This window comes from Rousettus aegyptiacus, unplaced genomic scaffold (genome assembly GCF_014176215.1).
Source record: "Rousettus aegyptiacus isolate mRouAeg1 unplaced genomic scaffold, mRouAeg1.p scaffold_m13_p_4, whole genome shotgun sequence".
NCBI lineage: Eukaryota > Metazoa > Chordata > Mammalia > Chiroptera > Pteropodidae > Rousettus > Rousettus aegyptiacus.
This window is the reverse complement of record NW_023416307.1, coordinates 148,810,062-148,826,764: the sequence shown is the minus strand read 5'-3', so window position 1 is coordinate 148,826,764 and position 16,703 is coordinate 148,810,062. Positions and strand designations below refer to the sequence as shown.

The following is a 16,703-nucleotide window of genomic DNA, read 5'->3' as shown; positions in this document are numbered from 1 at the left end:
CGCGTCCACTAGTGTCTCCTCTGCTCCCTGCCCTCCTGGGCAGCGGTTACTGTTAGAGATGAAGCCTCGTGCAGGGTGGAATTGGCCGGGCTCAGGCATCATGTCCACCTTGTTCGGCCGGGTCTGCAGGCCTTCGAGGACATCTACCTGGAGGAGCGGAAGACCATCAAGGTTCTGCTCGAGTACGCCGACAAGATGTTCACCTACGTCTTCGTGCTGGAGATGCTGCTCAAGTGGGTGGCCTATGGCTTCAAGAAGTACTTCACCAACGCCTGGTGCTGGCTGGACTTCCTCATCGTGGACGTGAGTGCGGCCCCTCCGGGGAGCGAGGAGGGGGAGGCCCAGTGCCGGCGTGACCAGGGGCCGAGGCAGAGGGACAGAGGGACAGAACGGCAGGGCTGGCAGGAGTCAGCAGGCTAAAGTGGAGGTGCTCAGCGTTGCTGCGGGGCAGGCAGAGGGGAAGGGGGGAAAGACCTGGGCCTTGTTCTCAGGAGCCCCCAGCCTTCTGGAGGAGACTAGACCCACCACACGAAATGATGCAGAGCAGTCCAGGCAGGGCTGTGAGCCAGGGCAGGAGTGGGAGCTTCCCCTCTCAGAAGTAGGGGCGCAGACAAGCCTGTATTATAGCACTGACCACGGCATGTTGTGAAATGTCTGTCAGGCCCACTAGACACACAGCCAGTTAGGAGCCTCTGCGCCCACACACGGGAAGAAGCTGTCTGCACAGGGGATAGAGTGAGCCAAGGCAGAGGAGACAGGGTCGGCCAAGAGGTGCTGGGCAGGCAAGAGAGATCCTCCTGGCCCGTATCATATCATTTGGGAAGAATAAGTGGGAGCAGCGGTGCCGTGAGGAGGAGGAAAGCCATGAATGCTGGCCGAGGGGTTCTGGGTGCTGCCTGGGTGACTGGGTAGCTGGCAGGGCTTGCCTGCCCGGGCTGTGTCCAGGGAGGGCCTGGGGCAGGCGGTTGACACATCCTCTGAGCACCCAGTTGGCAGATGGAGTAGGAGGCCCCGCCCTACAGATACCCAGACCCCGGGACACTGCTGGGTGCCAAGCCGGGTGAGTCCAGGGTCCAGCAGGGAGGCTGAGCACAACCAAGTGGGAGAGAAGCCAGAGGAAGGAAAATCGGACCGAGTTGGGCAGCCCTGGATCTGCGGTCCTCAGGGCAGAGGGAGCCCGGCGAAGGCAACAGGCTCAGGTGAGGACTCACCTGGCTGTGGTAGGTCCGCAGAACAGAATGTAGGTCAAGATGTGCAGACTGGGAAGAGCTTTCCAGAAGGTACCCTTTCCATGGCTTCAGGGCTTGACCTTAGGCTCTGCCCACCGGCGGGGGCTGCCCTTCCTGTGATTGCAGAAGAGGTTCAGGCCTGTGCTCTGTCCCCGCACCCCACTCAGAAACCAAAGGGAGGGGCTCAGTGCTTAGGAAGCTTAGCCAGGCGTCCAGGCTGGGTAGAAGGACAAACCTTGAGTGACTGTGACAGAGAGGCTCCTTAGGTCAGAGTGTGCATAGAGACACAGATCCAGGGCATTGGACCTCAGTCCAGACCTCTTTCTGTCACCCCAAGTGGCTGAGAGGATGCTAATGCTGGGGTGAGGGAAGGAGGGAGCTCTAGGTGCCCTGAAGGCCTGGAGCCCGTGAGAGGAAGGAGAGGACCCCGAGGCTTCCCTGCCGTGGGGCTGCGGGAGGACCTGGGAGCCTGGCAGCCCCATCTGGAGGCTCCCTCGCCCAGCTGTTCCTGCAGCGTCTTGGGAAGTCAGGCCTGCCGAGGGACGGCCCCAGGGCAGGCCAGAGGGAGTCTGCAAAGACTTCTGGGAAGGCCACCCACACCCCGCCACCTGCCACCTTGAGAAGCTCACCTGAGTCTGGGCAGAGGGGGCTGTCAGTGCTGCCTGCCCAGTCCCGAGTTTGGACAGTTAGCCTGCGGAGAAGGGCGCCGAGGCTCGCAGCAGGGAAGGGCCTTGTCCAAGGTCAAGCACAAAGAAGCGGGTGCTGGACTCCAGCTCTCCTGGCACTGGCCCCCACCCACCCCCTCACCTCCTGGGAAAGGTGGTCTTCAGGCCTCCGTGTCTGGAAAAGGCTATTTCCAGGATCGGTTCATGCATTTTTTTTTTTTTTTCCGAAAAATACTGCTAAGCCTCTGTGTGCGAGTGCTATTGCAGCATTGCAGATCCCAGAGAGCAAAACAGACAAACCCCGGCCACATGGAAGAAAGAGACTGCAAACAATAGACGTCCTAAGTGAGCCACTTTTATGGTGCGTCAGAAGATGAAGGAAAGGGACCTAGAGAAAGGGTTAGGAGGGCCAGGACCCCTGGGGAGGGGAAGGTGCAGATCACAACTCTAAGTAGGCTGGCCGGGGTGGGCCCACCGAGGCAACGTCTGAGCAGATTTTAAGGACGTTGGGCTGAGCCAGGCTGACCTCTGCAGAACATCCTGAGCAGAGGTTGGAATGGCAGTGCCCAGTCCTGCGGTCAGTGCGTGCCGGGCACTCTTGAGGAACCGCTGGGGCAGAGTAAGTGGGCAAAGCGGGTGCAGGAGATGAGGCCGGATGCCCGGGGCAGAAGGGGTGCAGCCTTTGGAAAACAGGTGCTTTTATTTAGAATGAAACGGGGAGACATCGCAGGGCTTGGAACAGAAGGATGCGGCGAACTCGGTCATGGTATTAAGAGATCACTCTGCGGGGAAAGAAAGGGGGAGGGGACGCGAGTGGAAGCGAGGAGAAGGGTCGGAAGGACTGTGGCCGCGATCCGGGGGCGAGATGACGGTGACCTGGGCAGGATGGTGGCAGTGGCCATGGTGAGAAATGTCTGAACTGCTGATGTATTTTGAAGACGGAGCCAACAGGAAATCCTGACGGGCTGGATGTCGGGTGTGAGAGACTGAGAGGAGGCAAGGATGACGCCAAGGCTTGTGGCCTGAGCAGCTGGAAGGATGGGGTTGCAACAGCCCGAGATGGGGTGGGCAGGGGGGAGGGGAGGAGGGAGGGGGGAGCTTCGGAAAGAGCAGAAGCAAGGGTGGCCTGCTGGGAACTAGGCAGGCGGACCAGCCCCGGGGGCCCTGCCCTCAGGAGGGGGGTCCCTGGGAGACGCCCCTCCGCCTCTCCAAGGAAGGGGACGCCTCGTGGAAAAGATGGTGTTCAGGCCTCGGTGTCTGGAGAAAGGATGTGAGGTGAGTGGGGTCAGCACAGAAGGTGACCCTGGCGCCTTCCTCCTCCAAGCCCCTCCATCCAGCCCACTCCCGCCCGGTGCCTCCACGCCCGGGAGGAGGCTGGGGGAGTCAGGCCCCTGCCCGCAGCCCCTCACCACCCCCAAGCTGCCTGGAGTGCCCGGGTGCTACTTACTAATGGTGATTGCAGGCGAGGTCAGGCAGGAGGCCGTTTCCAACCTGTGATCCCAGTGAAGTAAGAGGGACGGGAAGCCCGTGGAGCTTTAGAAGGATAAAGCCTGTGGGGCCGAGGAAATGGCGCAGAGCCTCCCGTTCCCCCAGCGTCTTCCCCAGGCCTCCCTTCTTTGAAGATGTCAGGATGTTGCCAAGTCCAGCCTCGGAGAAATGCCCCAGGATAGCTTGTCTGCTCATGCGCAAGGCAGGGCATTTCTGCCTCCCCTAAAGAGGCAGGAATTTGACTTAAAACACATGGGGACCAAAAGCCCAGGCTTTGTGTCCCTGCTCCTCCACACCAGCGGGTGGCTTTTGAGGCTCCCAAGAAAGGTCTGAGAGGCAGAACACCCTTGAGCTCGCCCCGAGCCTCCTGGGTCCCAGGAAACCTGGCCCGTGCCTGTGGAGATGATGCTGCCGGGGACAGTGGGGAGGCCGGCTGCTCTCCCCCACCGGGCTGTTTCAGGTGGACCGGGGCCCTTCCACCTGTCTCGGGAGCTATCCCCATGGCCCTCACCTTGCCTCCCACAGGTCTCGCTCATCAGCCTGGTGGCCAACACCCTGGGCTTCGCTGAGATGGGCCCCATCAAGTCACTGCGGACACTGCGTGCGCTCCGACCCCTGCGAGCCCTGTCACGATTTGAAGGCATGAGGGTAAGAAGCAAGGGGACCGGGGGGGGGGGGGGTGGGGAGGCGGGGGGCTTCTCTCCAGGTAGTGGGAGGTGGCTTTACTGAGGGGACTTTCAGGCTCACACACTGACTAAGCTGCCCAGCCTGGAGCTGGGACCATGGCCCCTGACTTGGTAGGAGCATAGGGCAGAATCTCCGGGAGAGTCCTGGCTGGGCTCAGGGACACCTGGGGGGTGGAGGACATCGTGAGGGCCAGGAAGGCACTGGTCGAAGAAGAAGCAGCAAAGCCCCAGTGTGTGGGGGTCTTCACACAGCCCAGCCCCACCGGCCCTGGGGCCCCCAGGCTTCGCTCTCCTGTGGGGCCTCGTCTCCGTGTGTGCCCCCATTGTGTGCGTCCCCTGCCTGCTGGCACACACAGGCCACCTCCCCTCTGTCTACCGTGGGCAGCACGGCTGTAATAGGTAGCATGAAGGAAGCAAGAAGGAACGAACTGTATTCTCACTATCAGATGTCAGTTTACATTTGCTTAGTAAACTCTCTCGCATTATTTTCTAAGTGTAGAGCCCAATGCATCTTTTGAGTTACCAAGTTTTACCAAAGAATGTACACATATAATGCACTACCCAAAACACATAGCTAGAAAAAGTGTGTGTGTGTGTGCGCGCGCGCGCGTGCGCACGCACATTTCGATTTTACAAAGCGTGCACAGCTCTGTGTGGCTTCGGCAGACACGTCTGTGTGTCTCTCGCTGACCCAGCAGGCACCGGCACAGAGGCCCCCCCCATCGGGTGGTTGGTGTTGAACTTTGCCCACGGCCCCGGTTTATGGAGAAGCAAACGGCTTCCTCACACATGACTAATCCAACCTAAGTTAAACGTCTCTTTGGAAGCGAGGACTTCGCTCCCAGAGGGACAGGGGTGAGGTGCCCGTCGCCAGCTGCCTCTGCTGAGGCTGTCGGCCACCGAGCCAGCCAGGAGCTGTTGAGGGTTGGGTTTCCCACCTGGTCCTCAGGTTCCTCATGCACCGCGAGGGAGCCAGGGACCTCCTCTCATTTGCCTGGGTCGGCCTTCCCCACCTCGGCCCCCGACCCGCCCCACAGCTCCGTAGCTTCACTTCCGGGTCGTGTGGCAAGTAGGACAGCTGGGGACTTGGTTAGTGGAGTGGGACACCCTCTATGCCTTTGCCCAGGAAGCCTCTCCTGGGTGCCGTGAGTTTAGAGGAAGAGCATGAGGCAGTCGCTCTGTGGGGTCAAAGGGCCACTCCCTGGGATGTGGAAGGGGGCAGGGGGAGGACAGAGGCACCAGGGAGCATTCGTGCCACCTGCCCTCGCAGTCCTGCTCCCAAGGCGGCATTGGAGAACTGTGAGACACCCTCCAGACATACCACACGGAGGTCCCTGGGCACACTTTAGGGGAGAACACCCCCGACCCAGTAGCTGCAACCCCCAAATAAATCAGAAACTTAGCTCAGAGAATGTGTCTCCAGAAACCCGTTCCCATCAGTCTCTGGCGCATTCAACTATGGAGACCCTATTGAAAGTTAAGCTTGTAGGTCGTGGATCCGGGCCGGGTCAGGAAGGGAAAGGCAACTGTCTGGAGTCCTGTCAGACTGCAGGGTGCAAAGAGAAAGGTGTGTGTGTTCTCTCTCGCTCCCCTCACCCCACACCAGGGCACTGGCCATGCATTACCCTTCCTTGGGGACAGGAAGTGTTCCCGGACAGGGGTCTGTAGCCAGGGAGTTCCGTAGGTTGCTGGGGGGGCGGGGATGGAGGGTCCTGAAAAAGGCGTAAGCTCTGGGCACCCCCGGGAGCTGAGTCTCTTCTCTGTCCACTTGAGGTTGTGGTCAATGCCCTGGTAGGCGCCATCCCGTCCATCATGAACGTCCTCCTCGTCTGCCTCATCTTCTGGCTCATCTTCAGCATCATGGGTGTGAACCTCTTTGCGGGCAAGTTTGGGAGGTGCATCAACCAGACTGAGGGGGACCTACCTTTGAACTACACCATTGTAAACAACAAGAGTGACTGTGAGTCTTTCAACGTGACTGGCGAATTGTACTGGACCAAGGTGAAAGTCAACTTTGACAACGTGGGGGCCGGGTACCTGGCCCTTCTGCAGGTGGTAAGTCTCAGAGAGGAAGGACTTGCTTCCTCCCACTGGTTCCCTAGCAACAGGCACTTTCACTCATGGTGTGGGCTGGAGGGGGACAGTGGGGCCACTCTGGTTCCTCATGAGAGGGTCACATTGCCCAAAGGAGGCTAAGGATTCTCCAGAGACCTCTTGGCTCCTTGGGAAGTCCCCAGATTTTCCATTCTAGAGCAGACGCTACATTCTCCAAGATGCATGGCATGGGGGGTTCAGCACTGCGGCAGGACCAGCCCCCCAGCCAGCAGTCACGTTGGCCTCCTCACGCTATCAGTTTGGCAGTGTGATGGGGCAGGTTAAAAACAAAAGACCACAGATACCCAGGGACGGAACTATTAGCCAAATGATGACTCTGGCCACCCCTCTTTTAGTGATATCTCCTGCATTATTTAAAGGAATATATATTTACTTTCATCTCCGATGTGCAATATGTGTGATATTTAAACATGCCTGGCGCTACCCAGCCTTTCCAAAATTTTAATTGGTTTGTGAGGACGGTGGCTTCAGTGATTATAACGCATGCCATAAAATTAAACTATGGATAGCCTTGACAACCGACATGCAAACAGAACAGATAAAGCCGTACCTTGCTTTTCTTGCAATCCTAGTTTTATGCCCAGACACCTGTCTCTAGACCTCAAGGCAGAAGAAAATTTGGTGAGACTCTCACTTGAAAACTTAATGTACCCACTCATACCTCCACCCACCCCTTAAGTCCCAGTAGGAGGAGCTTTCTCCAAAGACCCTTGAAATACCTCGTGGAGAGCAAGATTAGAGCCAAACCCAGAGAGCTTTCTATCGCTGTGACTGTACCTCTGAATATCATAACTTGGAAGGAAAGGCCCTTCTCTTATAGATAGAAGGGTCTGCCGTTTCAGGCAGAACCATGCAGTGGCTGGAAGAAATTCAGTCACAGGCATCCCGTAAACTTGTGTGGTCCCCAGCAGTTTCCAAAGCATTTCCAGGCCTCTCTGGACAGGTGAAGGCCTCGTGCACAAGGAACTGAAATAGCTTGCTTTCTGTGGGGCAGCCTCAGTTTCCCCTTCAGCCCTGCCTGCCTCACAAAAATTCTCAGACGTGGAACGCTTGTGCGGACAAGCTCGTACCCTAAAAGGAGCTTCAGGGTGGGATTGGATTTTGCCAAGGACCCAAGTGAGACCCACTGAGCAGTCCGGTCCCACCACCAAGCCTGTCTCTCAGGCACTTCCTAAATCTTCACAGCAGCCCAGACTGGGCCAGACAGAGCAGCGAGCACCGGAGCCTTGTCTCAGCCGGCCTCCCGCTTTACCGCCTTGCCATGGTGTGCTTGAGCCAGCTTGTGTGGGCTCACGAGAGCTGATTGTTCCATTTTTAGTCATTTTGCAAGCTATTATTAAAAATTATATTTTATCAACTTATAATTAACTAAATGATATTACAACAAAATGAAAACTCACTGTTACTGTTTGGTATCATCGAAGCTCCTGAGGTCATTACGTGCATTGTACCGTGGAGGTGCCGTAATGCTATGTTCTCATGCGTCCCTTCCCTACTCTGCGTCAGTGACGGCACAGGGACCACGCGAAATCGGCCAGGGCGAGAGGGTTTACGTGTGGAAACTGGCCAACCCAACAAGCAGGGCTTTTTTTCTTCTGGAAGCCATTTGTGCACCATTTATGCACACACCACTAATAAGAGGTCCCCCTTAAATTCAAGAGAAGGTTGGGATTCTTCAGGAACCTTCTCTGAAAGTCCGTGGAGCAGAAGCCACAAGGTTGTCTGAGGTGCCTGACTGAGGGGACCAGGTCAGCACTGGGGTCTGCCTTAAGCCCAAGCCCTACCTCTCCATCCCTGACACCTGCTATAGGACTCTGTGCTGTTTTCGAATCTGAAATGAGTGTGGATCTGAGGGGAAGACCTCCTTCAGGCCTCATCAGTCTCTCGGCCACCATCATGAGGCTTATTCCTCCACTGTGTGCCCTTTTTGGGGTGTCTGCTTGGCTGGCTTACCCTCCACCCCCAGACCTGAATGAGAAAGCCTTTTCCTGACCTCCCAGCCCACTGCTGAAGGGTTGGTGTGGGATGCTAGCTTCTTGCAGGTGGCTACTTCCTGGCCTCACCTGTCTGAACAGGAGCCCTAAGTAGCTCAATCGATTTGGAGTTATATGATTTTCTTACTTTTGTCTCTTCCTTCCAGGCAACATTTAAAGGCTGGATGGACATTATGTATGCAGCTGTGGACTCCAGGGGGGTAGGTCACCATACCGGCCTTTCCCACCGAGTCGGGCACCTGAGGCTCCTGAGGCTGCTTGGCCACCGGAGACTCAGTGTCTGCATCTGAAAGCCCGCCCCACACGGGCCACATCTCCTGTGTCAACCTGGAGTCCGAGTCTCTCTGGAATGCTCAGACCTGGCCTTGGGGCGAGGTTGCATGGTCTCCCAAGGAGTCCCAAAATTCTCAAATATCTTTCCACTTAAATTCACTGTAGTTGACTTGAATCTTAAATCTTACCCCAGGAAGATGAGCTGGAAGCAACAGAGATCCAAATCAAGCTTCTCTGTCCTTGTGTACCATGCAGTCACATGGGCAGTCCGCCGAAGACTGAGAGACGCTCCCTATTCTCAAACCTCCCCCTGGCCCAGGGTCAGAAGCCATGCAGTGACACCGCACCAGCTCTGAGGCCGCCATGCCCGCGCTCCTCACCTGCCACCGGCCACTCTCCTCAACTCCACCCCCAGCCCCCCCACCCCGGCCCTGCTTCGTACTCACACACTTGTGCTCCTGACCTTCCTCTGGACACCCCTGGCTAGCCTGCCCCACTTCCTGCCTGTCTGATCGCTCTGTCTGATTTCCCCTCCTTAGTATGAAGAGCAGCCCCAGTGGGAGTACAACCTCTACATGTACATCTACTTCGTCGTGTTCATCATCTTCGGGTCTTTCTTCACCCTGAACCTTTTCATCGGTGTCATCATTGACAACTTCAACCAGCAGAAGAAAAAGATATGTAGAGCACAGGCTTCCCCTGGGCGTGCAGGGCTGGCGGCCAGGGGACCGAGGAGCCGTTCTGTCTCCTGGCCCCATCCTGGCCTTCCGTTGGGGGCAGTCCTCTGCTCGCTCCAGCTGGAGCGGGGTGGGAAAGGGGTGCGTCCATGATGTAACATGCCCAGGCCTGCAAGAGTGTAACAAGGGGCCCTACATCTGCCTTAGTCTACCTGAGAGATGAGGCTCTTGAGAGAAGCTGGGTGGAGGTGGGAACCCTTCACCTGGTCCATGATCAGGGACAATGGGTGGGGCCTGTGCAGAGGCCAGGATCGTCCGGGAACTCCATGAGAGCGGCAATGATTGGTTTGCAGGCGAACCAAGTGGGCAGGGAGAACATCCAGCCTGGCTATGTTGGGCAGGGCAGAGGGCAGGGGTGGGTACAGGACTTGCAGGTCCCAAGGTAAGATCTTAAAGTGAATGAGAGTAAGGACCCTGTAAAAGCAGGTTTGAAAAGGACTCTCTGATGCAGGATAGGGATGCACTTTTCTCTACGGGGAGAGGCAGTGAGGAGGAGGCTGACCCCGGCACCCTCACTGAGGAGACAAGATCCCTGTGCCCTCCATGCCGGAGCCTCTCAAAACCCCAAAATGAGTCTGGTGCCTGTCTCTCTGCACTTAGGGGGCCAGGACATCTTCATGACAGAGGAGCAGAAGAAGTACTACAACGCCATGAAGAAGCTGGGCTCCAAGAAGCCCCAGAAGCCCATCCCGAGGCCTCTGGTGAGCCAGGCTCCCAATTCAGCAAGCATGGGGCGGCGGGAAGGTGGGGGTCTGCTGGGGGAACCCTGAGGTGCCCTCACACAATACAGCCAACTCTCAGGGCCTCTTCATGGTCCTTCTGCCCAGCCTGGGGCCCTCGGCCAATCCAGAGATGGATGGGTGCTCTCAGGCATCTGCCCACACACAGCGGTTTCAGTCTCGTGGAGATTGGAAGGCACGAGAAGGCTGTGACAACCAGGGGGTGCTCCGCTCCCAAGGGGACCCGTCTGCCTCTAAGTGAGCCCTGGCTTCCCCTGCAAGGGTGCAGGCTTCCCCTGCAGGGCACAGCCCCGCCGCCATTCACGGCCTCGTCCTTACAACCCCCTGAGCGGAAGCGTCCCCTGGTGGGTGGGGTCGGCAGGGGTGCTGAGTCCTCTGCCAGGCTGACTCTCTTGCCTGATCAAACTGTTCTCCAAAAAATTGTGTGTGTGGGAGCAGGGCGTGGGTGGCGCAGTACTCAAAGTAATTAGGTGACACAACCTAAATCACTCGCTAGTGAGTAGTAGCCCCAGTTTTTTATTCAATTCATCAATTTCTTCTGATTCTTTCCTGTTCACCACACTGTGTTCTAGGTTACGTGTGTGTGTGTGTGCGCGTGCGCGCGTGCGTGCATGCTCATGCACGTGTGTATTTGTACATGAGAGTGTGTGTGTGTTTGCACTTATTTTTAACCTGTCTCTTCCTCAAAACAATATGGGGCGGCTTACAATTAAAGACTCACATAAATACAGTTAGCAGAATAAATAAAATCAACTCCTTCAAAAGAGTGGAGAAAATGTGTTAACCTGGAGGCTGATACAATTACTAGGATTGAACTTCAAATTTGACCTTGAGCCTTCAGACAGTGGGAACAAAAGAGAAGGCCAGTGAACAATGTGCTAAGAAAACTCGGAGGAGGAGAAATCCCTTCCCGAAGATCCATCAGAGACGGTCTCAGGGAAGAGGGGGCCGCGGGGCTGGGCCCTGAAAGCATTTCAGCGGGAGAGCGAGGCCGTTTCAGCCTCCTGACTTCTTCCTCTCTGCGGGGCGTTGGCTGCCCCAGAGAATGGAGTAGGAGGGCGGGCGATGTGGGCCCGGGGGAGCGACAGGGGGTCCGCCGGCCCGCGGGGTCCCTGCTGACCCCATCCTTTGCCCTCCCTTTTAGAACAAGTACCAGGGCTTCGTCTTCGACATTGTGACCAAGCAGGCCTTCGACGTCACCATCATGTTTCTCATCTGCTTGAACATGGTGACGATGATGGTGGAGACGGATGACCAGAGCCCCGAGAAGGTCAACATCTTGGCCAAGATCAACCTACTCTTTGTAGCCATCTTCACGGGCGAGTGCATCGTCAAGATGGCCGCCCTGCGCCACTATTACTTCACCAACAGCTGGAACATCTTCGACTTCGTGGTCGTCATCCTCTCCATCGTGGGTGCGTATGCGAGTCGGCTGGGCGGAGGGGCCCTCCGCAGGCCAGGCCTCTCCTCCGGTCCTGCATCCATACTTAATGCCAAGGACACCAGAGGCACCTTCGTCCTTTTCTCGCTGCATTGCTCACCTCTCCTCCCTCCAACACACACACACACACACACACACACACACCCTCAAGCTCTGGACCCTGCCCCCCATGGAACTCTGCCTTGGGGTGACCGACTTACGCCTTTCCACCAAGCCAAGCCCCCACTTTGGTGGAACTCAGAGGGAAATGCAGGGTCTGAGGCAGGGGCTGCCATGGCCACGGCGATGGGCAGATGCTTAGAACCTGGAAGCAGGGTCAGGAAACACTCTGGACAGCCCCAGGCAGGAGTCGGAGAGAGAGCATGCCCAGCGCAATGAGGGAGAAACTTTAGAGAATGCAGGATGCCAGCAGCAGGAATGGAGCTGTTGAGGGACAGTCTTAGAGGCTTTGAGAAGTACAGCGTTTACCTCGGAACACCTGCCGGTCCTGGTGCTTGGCCACACGAGAGAGGTGCATTTAATAGGTCAACTTGGAGCCAGAGTGTCTGAGTCAAATCCTGGCTTCTCACTGACCCAGTGGCAACTTGGATACATTACCTCACCGCTCAGTTGCCTCTTCTGGAAAATGAGGATGATGGTATCAGCTTCCTTCCTAGGGTGACTGGAAGGGCTCAGTGGAGGATATAAAATGCTCGGCCCGGTGCCTGAATGATAGTAAACACTGGACACGTGTCAGCCAGTGACATCATTATTATATGAGGTGTCTGGAAAGGTCACTTGGGTCAACACGAAGGAAGTTAATTTCATCCTCTTGTGTAACTTTCATCCCTGCTCCCTAAAACTCCTGCCCCAGAGTAATGAACAGAGACCAAGGGATGGGGAAGCCTTGGAAGCCAGCTGAGTTGGGAGGCTGAGATGCAGCAGGCATGGCGCTGTGGGGCCGGGGCGGGTAGTGCTGGGTTCCGGGCCAGTGCTTCTCGCACTTCAACGTGCCCATGAATCACCTGGGCTTGTTAAAACTCAGAGGGTCTGAGGGGAGCGGAGCTGTGGTTCTGCGTTTCCATTAAGTGCCCAGGAGATCTCAAGGCTGCTGGTCCTCAGACCACACTTTGAGTAGCAAGGAGCTAAAAATCCTGGCCCAAGCTAGGCCGCCAAGATGTCGCGCACGTCCCCTGAGGCCTCAGAATCCCTGATCTAGAAGATGGGCTTCGTAGAACTCTGTTGTGCAGGTATTCTCTGAAGACGAAGGAGCAAAGGAGCTAAGAAGGTACTTTGCAGAGGATGTGGGGGCTGCGAGTCCTCATTTTCCAAATCGAATGCAGAGATGGAGATTCAGAGAGGTGGGGGTCGGGGGAGCAGGGGCCTTGCAGTGAACGTGGTCCTCCCGGAGGGGCCTCCTCTCCCTGGCGTCTTGCAGTACAGAGACCCCACCCAGGGAAGCCGGGTGGCGGGAGGACACAGATGCCATTGGTGGCCACGGTCTCTGTCGTTTCCCGCAGGCACGGTGCTCTCAGACATCATCCAGAAGTACTTCTTCTCCCCAACGCTCTTCCGAGTCATCCGCCTGGCCCGGATCGGCCGCATCCTCAGGCTGATCCGCGGGGCCAAGGGGATCCGTACGCTGCTCTTCGCCCTCATGATGTCCCTGCCCGCCCTCTTCAACATCGGGCTGCTGCTCTTCCTCGTCATGTTCATCTACTCCATCTTCGGCATGGCCAACTTCGCCTACGTCAAGTGGGAGGCCGGCATCGACGACATGTTCAATTTCCAGACCTTCGCCAACAGCATGCTGTGCCTCTTCCAGATCACCACGTCGGCCGGCTGGGATGGTCTCCTCAGCCCCATCCTCAACACGGGGCCCCCCTACTGCGACCCCAATCTGCCCAACAGCAACGGCTCCCGGGGGAACTGCGGGAGCCCCGCCGTGGGCATCCTCTTCTTCACCACCTACATCATCATCTCCTTCCTCATCGTGGTCAACATGTACATCGCCATCATCCTGGAGAACTTCAGTGTGGCCACAGAGGAGAGCACGGAGCCCCTGAGCGAGGACGACTTTGACATGTTCTACGAGATCTGGGAGAAGTTCGACCCCGAGGCCACCCAGTTCATCGAGTATTCGGCCCTGTCCGACTTCGCCGATGCCCTGTCTGAGCCGCTCCGCATCGCCAAGCCCAACCAGATAAGCCTCATCAACATGGACCTGCCCATGGTGAGCGGGGACCGTATCCACTGCATGGACATCCTCTTCGCCTTCACCAAGAGGGTCCTGGGTGAGTCGGGGGAGATGGACGCCCTGAAGATCCAGATGGAGGAGAAGTTTATGGCGGCCAACCCATCCAAGATCTCCTACGAGCCCATCACCACCACGCTGCGGCGCAAGCACGAGGAGGTGTCGGCCACGATCATCCAGCGGGCCTTCCGGAGGCACCTGCTGCAACGCTCCGTGAAGCACGCCTCCTTCCTCTTCCGCCAGCAGACGGGCAGCAGCGGCCTCTCTGAGGCAGATGCCCCCGAGCGAGAGGGCCTCATCGCCTACATGATGAATAAGAACTTCTCCCAGAGCCTTGGCCCGCCCTCCAGCTCCTCTATCTCCTCCACGTCCTTCCCGCCTTCCTATGACAGCGTCACCAGGGCAACCAGTGATAACCTCCAGGTGCGGGTGTCTGACTACAGCCGCAGCGAAGATCTCGCGGACTTCCCCCCATCCCCGGACAGGGACCGAGAGTCCATCGTGTGAGCCTCACCCCAGCTGGCCAGGACACACCGAATGGCAGCCTGTTGCCTTGCGGCAAACCCGAATGCAGCCACAAACCAGCCTTTGCTGGGCTTTCCTTGCTTTGGGCTTTGGGAGTGAGAGATGAGCCTCGGATCAGCCCCGTGGGTTAACGAGGCAGAGTCCCGTGGCACCCATGTTGATGACCAGAAGCAGTCGGCCAAGCTGACCATTCCGGGCGGCCTGTCCCTGGAGGCCCCACACACTCCGGTGGCGTGGGCTGGTCAGGCAACACCCTGGGGCTCTGAAAAGCAACCCCACCCCAGTTCCTGAGGCAAAAGATAAAACTGAGACTGTACATTAATGTGAATGGGCTTTCATAAATTTATTATATTTGATATTTTTTTACTTGAGCAAAGAACTAATGTTTTTTCCATGGACGTCGGCTGCAGTTGCCACTGCCGCCTCTTCCGAACTCTGAACAGGAGACTGTGGAGCTGCCGGAACTCTGTTCTCAAAGCAAAGTGGAATTCAGTGTGGTTCCTACAGGCCTTCGCTGCCCAGGGGCAGAACGGGGGTTCCCTTGCCACTTGGGCTAAGGTACCAGGAGGGCTGAACCCCTTCCCTCACATACACGTATGCACACGCTCACACACACAGAGGCCAACGCTGGCTCCCCGCAGAGGAGTGTCGGATAGCTGCCCCTGCCCCAGCCTGAGGGAGACAGGCCTTCCCCCCAGTTCCCACGGCTGGGGCCATTGTCGGCAGGGGCTCACGCTGGTCGTCTGTTGTCCCCAAGGTCCTGTTTCCCCACTGTGTTTGTATGCAGGCCACACTGCATCCTGGGGTCAGTTCTGCAAAACTAAAAGCCTTCCAGGAGAGCTGGCCTGCATCCCAGGGCTGGTCCTAGGCACTGAAGTTGCCTCTTCTTCCCAGGAGAGCTTGGCCTTCTGTAAGAGTATTAACGTGAAACCGAAGGGCCTGAGGGACCAGCCCCACTCATGGCCTGGCACCTGGCTTGTTCTCGTCCCCAGACTTGGCAGGCCCTGCTTCATAGGCCAGGAAGAGAAGGCTGAGCCCCGTGGGTTTGGGGCCAAGACGCTCACCAGCCCTCAGCCTATCTGAAGGAGTCAACCTGTTGTCACCACCAGGGCTCTCTCTGGACCTTTCTGTCCCTAGCATGGAGGCAGGGGGATTCCTGTGTGGTCTTCAGCTCCTCTCCAGACTCAAGAGCATGGAGTGGGGAAGGCAGCTTGGGTCCGGGGCAGGAAAGGGGCCTTGGGACGGTCAGGCCTGGTTCCTGTGCCCTGGGAGGAGAGTAAACCAGGGCCCCCTTGGGAGGGTGGTAGTGTGGCCTTGGACCAACACCTCTGGCTCATCCTAGGGTCCTAGTGGCCCCTGCATCCCAGCTGTCCCATAGGTCTTATGAGAAGGCCTTTTCAGGGAAAAATACTTTTTTTCTAGTCCAATAACCTCCCCCACCCCCCACCCCAGGGCCTCTTCAGCTGCTGACAATCTTATTTAGCATATGCAAATCTTTTAATGTAGAGAACTGTCACCGTGAGAGTGACAGTGTTGGCTGGTGGAGCCTGAGCAGGCAGGAGCTCGGCTGCCCAGTCCCAGCTCTCCAGCAAGGCCACGCTCCACCAGGCGCCGACCTCACAGGCCACCTCTGGCGGCAGCCCGGGAAGCCGGAAACTGGCTGCTCCTCACCTACCTCGCCGAGCTGCCGGAGGGCTGGACGTTCTGAGCTCATGGCAGTGCTGATGGCATTGCCAGCGAGTAAAGTATTACCCTTCTTCCTGTCACCCCCAAGTTCCCTTGGTGGCAACCCCAGCCCCCACCGCCCCCCACCCCCAGGCCTAGTGATTTCTCTTCTCCCCTGTCCCCTTCGAGTCCAGTGTGGGACGTGGTTTTAACAGTGGCACCTCTCTGAGTGGAATTATTTTTGTAGATCTCTGCGCTTTGCTCTCAAGACTTGGGGAGGCACATGTCCTCCCCACACTCAGTGCGCTGCACGGGCAGGAATGCGGCTTAGGAGGCAGCCGGGCTGCCAGCCCAGCTGGCCGGAAGGAGACTGTGGTTTCGTGCATGTGGACAGCCTAGGAGCCTTGAGACAGGTGCCTGGGGCTGGCTGGTGACAGCCGCAAGTGACATCGGACAGCGTGGTCGAGGGCAGGGACAGGCTAGACCCCACTCCTTAGCATCTAGCGTGGCTTTTTTTTTTTTTTTCTAGAAATGCACGATGACCAGCAGGAGGGGAGGAGAAGGCAGGAGGAAGGAGGGAGGGGCGCGCACCACGTGCCGGCTGTTGTCTGAGCTAACGGAGCACTTCTCACCAAACTTCGTGTATAAATAAGATACATATTTTTAAAACAAACCAATAAATGGCTTACATGACCTGCCTGGGCTTTGTTCTTATGCCAAGACTTGACAAGGGTGGCGACGAAGGCCCGAGGAGCCCGAGAGGAGGCCTTGTCCTGAGCACAGCTGGACAGCGCGGGGCCACAGGGGAAGCGGGATGAGAGCCTGAGCACGACTCAGGACGGACTTCCGGTTGTCTTCCTGGGAAAACGGCCTGGTCATGGGCTGGTCCAGGAAAAGGCGGGTGTGGGCAGA

The 16,703-nt window shown here is 57.4% G+C and overlaps 1 protein-coding gene across 8 annotated transcripts in view; it reads left to right on the top strand.

Annotated features, from left to right (window-relative positions):
• Positions 1–16,484, top strand: part of SCN5A (sodium voltage-gated channel alpha subunit 5) — a 94,511-nt gene extending 78,027 nt beyond the window's left edge. For 4 of the 8 annotated variants that reach the window (XM_036218644.1, XM_036218640.1, XM_036218639.1 and 1 more), the window contains 8 exons: positions 130–303; positions 3,908–4,030; positions 5,842–6,123; positions 8,324–8,377; positions 8,990–9,127; positions 9,784–9,888; positions 11,072–11,342; positions 12,868–16,339. In XM_036218644.1, the coding sequence (XP_036074537.1) occupies positions 130–303; positions 3,908–4,030; positions 5,842–6,123; positions 8,324–8,377; positions 8,990–9,127; positions 9,784–9,888; positions 11,072–11,342; positions 12,868–14,108 (2,388 nt within the window). In that variant the 3' untranslated portion in view covers positions 14,109–16,339. Of the gene's footprint in view, positions 1–129; positions 304–3,907; positions 4,031–5,841; positions 6,124–8,323; positions 8,378–8,989; positions 9,128–9,783; positions 9,889–11,071; positions 11,343–12,867 lie in introns of all 8 variants that reach the window. The other 4 variants (XM_036218641.1, XM_036218645.1, XM_036218642.1 and 1 more) reach the window with 2 other exon arrangements.
• The last annotated feature ends 219 nt before the right edge of the window (positions 16,485–16,703 follow it).